The sequence below is a fragment of the Microtus ochrogaster genome, unplaced genomic scaffold (genome assembly GCF_000317375.1).
Source record: "Microtus ochrogaster isolate Prairie Vole_2 unplaced genomic scaffold, MicOch1.0 UNK114, whole genome shotgun sequence".
In the NCBI taxonomy this organism is placed as follows: domain Eukaryota; kingdom Metazoa; phylum Chordata; class Mammalia; order Rodentia; family Cricetidae; genus Microtus; species Microtus ochrogaster.
The window spans coordinates 132,178-137,109 of NW_004949212.1; the positions used below are offsets into that span (position 1 = coordinate 132,178).

At 37.4% G+C, this 4,932-nt stretch overlaps 1 protein-coding gene across 1 annotated transcript in view; it reads left to right on the top strand.

The window, feature by feature from the left end:
- LOC101994661 (cytochrome P450 3A11-like) overlaps positions 1-4,932 on the top strand; it is a 30,280-nt gene that overhangs the window by 16,946 nt on the left and 8,402 nt on the right. The window contains exons 8-9 of the mRNA XM_005371559.2: positions 2,144-2,271; positions 3,172-3,241. Coding sequence (XP_005371616.1) covers positions 2,144-2,271; positions 3,172-3,241 — 198 coding nt within the window. The remainder of the gene's footprint in view (positions 1-2,143; positions 2,272-3,171; positions 3,242-4,932) is intronic.

Here is a 4,932-nt window from a genome sequence, read left to right on the forward strand (position 1 = left end):
CAAGCAGCTTCTTTATTTAATTAGCCAATGACCTTCCTCCATCATAGGAGAGTTCCAGTTTCTCCATGATCCACTCAACACTTGGCTCTCCCAGACTTTGATCATTGCCATTTAGTGAATGTCCTGTATGTTTGACCTGTGGTTTTAATGAGCTTTTCCCCAGTCCCATTTCAATTAAAAAATAGTTGATGTGTTTTTTTCTACTTTTAGGTGATGTCTTTTACATTGCTGAATTGCTTTGACATTTTAAAAAGATTTATATATTTTTATGTTATATATATGGTGTTTTGCTTGCATAAATGAAGTTTTGCTTCACATGCATGAAGTTCTTGCTGAGGCCACGAAAGGGCATTGAATTCCATGTAACTGGAATTGCACATGGTTGAGAGCAGCCACGTGGGTTCTGGGAATCAAACCTGGGTCATTTGTAGAACATCAGTGCTACCTTTGAAGCCATCTCTTCAGACCTAGTAGTATTTTTTTGTGTATTTTCTGGGTACCATTACCAGTGGTATTTCATTTAGGGTTTAATACTTTCTCTGTCAGTTACATTTCTATCCACATCTCATGTGACCTTTTGCCTACATTCCACCTTTCCTCAACATCTATTATCATCCTTTCCTGGTCTCCTTTTGAGTATTATTCCGTATCCACTTACACCTGTTCACATATTTACATTTATTCATTATAGGCTAGACTCTGGAAGTGAGGGAGGTCATGTGATTTTCCTCTCTTTCTGAGTTTGGGTCACCTTTTTTGAACTTGGCTTTAGAGAGGTGCTGGGTACCAAATTCAGGTCTTGTGCTTGCACAAGAAGTGTTTTATCACTCATTCTTCTCTCCATCCCTGGAGTTAGTTATTTTAAAATTTTATTTTATAATGTTAAGTTTGATTATTTGAGATTTAAAATTTTAAGGCTGTAAGCCTCTCTGGACAATCTTGGGGTATCTTCATTTCATAATCTTTCAAGACATTTTCAGTTTCTTTGCTTTGTGGAGGAGATTCTAGAATCTCATGCATGCTAGGCATGTACTCTATAATGAAACTGTAACTCAAGAAATTTTCCAGTCACCTCCTGGAGTTCTTTGACATATTTTTATTTAATAAGAATGTATTGATTAATTTGTAAATACCTCTGACTTTCCTCAGATCCTTTCTGGTGCTAGTTTAAACAAAACTATATCATGTCAGTTGAGAAACAAATGCTATCTGGGCTTTTCTTTCTTTATTACTTATTTATTAGATAACAAGAAATTTATTTATTTACTTATTTGTGTGTGTGTGTGTATGTGTGTGTGTGTGTGTTTGCATGTGTGTAGTTAAACTTTTCTTTGACTTGCCACCTCACAAATAATGACATGGAGACTTAGTGTTAATTATGAAAACTTGGTGGTAGCTTAGATTTTTTTCCCGTCTTTCACTACTTAAATTAACCTGTTTTTTTTTTTAATCTATGTTCTGTCTTGTGGGTTGGTTACCTTTCCTTTGTATTCCACAGCTGACTTCTTCAGTGTTTCCCTGGCATCTCTCTTCCTTATTTCTTCTTGGAGTTCCTCTCTTTCTCAAGAAGCCTTGCCTATTCAATTCTGCCTAACTACTGGACATTTAATTCTTTATTAAACCAACCATAATGACATCTTCACACAGTATATACAAATATCCCACATTTTCTCTCTGTCTCTGTCTCCCTCTCTCTTCTCCTTCTCCGTGTGTGTGTGTGTGTGTGTGTGTGTGTGTGTGTGTGTGTGTGCATGTCTTGGTATTTGTGTGACATGTAGAGATTAGAGGTCAATTACAGTAGTTGGTTGGTTTTCTCCTTCCACAGTACGGGATGCAGGGATCAAATTAAGGCTGTTTGGCTTTTCTGCAGGACTCTTTAGCTGTCGAATCAAGTCACTGGCCCCTGTCTGTATTTTGGATCTATACAAACTTCAGGAGCAGAATTTAAACCAAGAGTCAGATTTATTCCTATGGCTACTCCTGAGTACAGAAGGAGCATTATGGTGGTGACCTAGTGTGAGAAAAGTCACAGAGAGAATGGTTTGCTTGAGACACTGGTTACTTATTCTATGGATTGCTTCATGATTTCTCTAAATGAAACTTGCATTTCCAGTAAAACTTATTCTTTATCTTTCTTTTCAAGTTCTCTTTCCATTCCTCATCCCAATATATGAGATGTTAAATGTCTCCATGTTTCCAAAAGATTCAATAGCATTTTTCAAAAAATTTGTGAGCAGAATGACAGAAAATCGCCTGGATTCTAAACAGAAGGTAAAAAGTGGTTGTCTAATGAAAGGTACAGGAATTGTTAATGGGTTGGACTGTGAACATGTGAGTTATGTGTTTCCCTTCTTCTGTCACTAAAGTTAGACCGAGAAGACCAGATTTAGAAAGATAGAAAGAGCATTTATATTTCTGGAGGATGAAGAGATGGAGTTTTGAAAACTGATTGAGAATAATCCAGAAATTACCCCTTAGCAATAGAAATGAAAACAAGAGATTTCCAATTACATAAGGATTGAAATTAAAAATAAGGCAAAGCACGAGACCCATGTAAAAATCAACATTGCCAAATCTCCACCTTAGATGAGAGAGGAACTTTCAAAGTCCAACCTCTAATTGAGAAACTATTGGCTTTTGATGACTTCAGAGGGTGGGTGTGGCCTGCATAGGTTTCTCATACAGTCAATCATATATTGACAGCACCAGTTGGACTCATTGTGATATAAAAAGAAAAGTTCATGATGTTTGCATGGGGAAATGTTATAAGGGTATAATAGGAATTGAACGGAGGAAATGGTGGGGTACATATGGCCATATTTTACTGTATACTTTGATGAAATTCTCTAATAATAGAGAAAAATAATTAAAAGGGGAATCCTATTTTCATCTTCTTCAAAAACTTTGATTTCAGAGAATCAAAGTTATTGTTTAAAATTGTATCCTTTGTAATTTATTGTAAGAGTGGTTGATATGTCAGTTGGATTGCTTCCTCTTGTTTAGCCACTGGTGCTTTTGTTCTATGATCACTCAAGCAACCCCAGCCGCATTTGTAAATTTCAGTGAGCTACATTTGCAGGAAGGAAGTTAAGCTTCTGCACTCCTGATCCACCTCTGACAACTGAATTTACTATTGACCTTTTATTTTTGCAACTTTACTTTTACTTCCAGCACCGAGTGGATTTTCTTCAGCTGATGATGAACACTCAAAATAATTCCGAAGACAAAGAGTCTCATAAAGGTAACCAAGGACTACTTGGTCTATGGACAAGGAAGCTCTCAGGGATTGAGCAGGTCACTCAAAAATGATATGAAATGTTTTTTAGCAGAAGAATACCTCTGTCAGGTTACTGAAAGAAGGACATGGATATTATTTCCATGGAATTTTCTAGAAGCACGTGGGCACAAGTTCATTCCAAACATGAAGGGTAGCCATGATGGGAGTCCTCATTGGTCTCTCTATATTACTTAGGTCTTCACAGGTGATGTTTTTGTCTTTCCCTCAAAGACAGAGTAGGAACTGACTAGGAACTCTACCTAAATAACTGTGTCTAAATCCAGTAGGGAGACATGTACAGAAGTAGTGCCGATGCTTCCTGGGAGTCCCTGGTGTACAAGTACTCTATACTAATCTATAGTGAAGATTTACTTTTCTTTGTGTGTTGGATAAATGGTATCTGGGGAAAGCTTCTTTGTTCAAGCACATTGCTTTTCTTCATTTTTTTACAGACTTAAAAGCAATTATAGAATTTTACCTTTTCAGATGGCATATGTATGTGTGTGCATTCACATACCTCTAGGTGTGTGAATAGGTATCAGAAGAAGGCATCAAGTGTCTTGCTCAATCACTCTCGGCCTTATTTCTTCAAGACAGGGTCTATTATTAAACCTGAAGCTAGTCTGGCAGTCAGCAGGTCCAAGTGATCCATGGATTTGAAGTAACAGGAGGCATGTGTTACCACACTTGGCTTTTTACATGGGGACTGAGGATTCAAATTCAGGTTCTGATGCTTGTGCAACAAGAGCTCTTACCCATTGATCCATCTCTCTAGCCTCTCTTCTAGGTTTACGTTCTAATTAAAACCATTATTTTTGTCATGGTTGCAAAATGTTGATATCCCAATTCCAGGTTTAATTCTTCATGTGTGCATCAAAGGCTAATATAAAGGGAATCTTCCTTTCTTACATACCTTCTTATTTCTAGTATACACAATCGCTTATACATAGCAATATGATCTTCTAGAATCCCAAGTTTGCTTTCTAAAGCCATCATGTGTTTCATGTTTAAATTTTCTCTAGACTGTGCACTTGAAATCCTTCCATGTGTTCAGTTAACTTCACATTCTTCTATAGCTCCTTTTCCTTTTGAGACCAGGTCTTAGGTAGCCCAGGCTGACATCACAGTCATGGTGTGCCTGAGAATGACCTCTTAACTTTTATGCTACCATGCCTAGTTTATACAGTGCTGGAGATGGAACACATGGCTTCATACATGCTGGGCTGGCTCTCCACCTACTCTTCAGCCCTTATGTGCTATAGGAGATCCTTCTGTCTATGTGTTGCTTTCATTGGTTGATTAAAGAAAGTTCCTTGGCCTTTTGATAGGGCAGAACTTAGGTAGGCAGGGAGGACAGAACTGAATTCTGGGAGAAAGAAAGCAGAGTCAGAGAGAGGGATGCCATGGAGCCATTTTGTATCTTTCCCAGTAGGCCATGACCTTGTGATGAAATACAGATTAATATAAATGGGTTAAATCAAGATGTAAGAGTTAGTTAATAAGAGGCAGTAAATTAATTAATACAGTTTCTGTTTGGTTATTTCAGGTGTAATCTATCCGGGGCCCTGGGCAAAAGCAGACCCTCCTCCCTCAGTCTCTCTTGTTACACTTTTTCATTTTTGATAACTAAAAAGATGTTAATTTAAAAATTACCC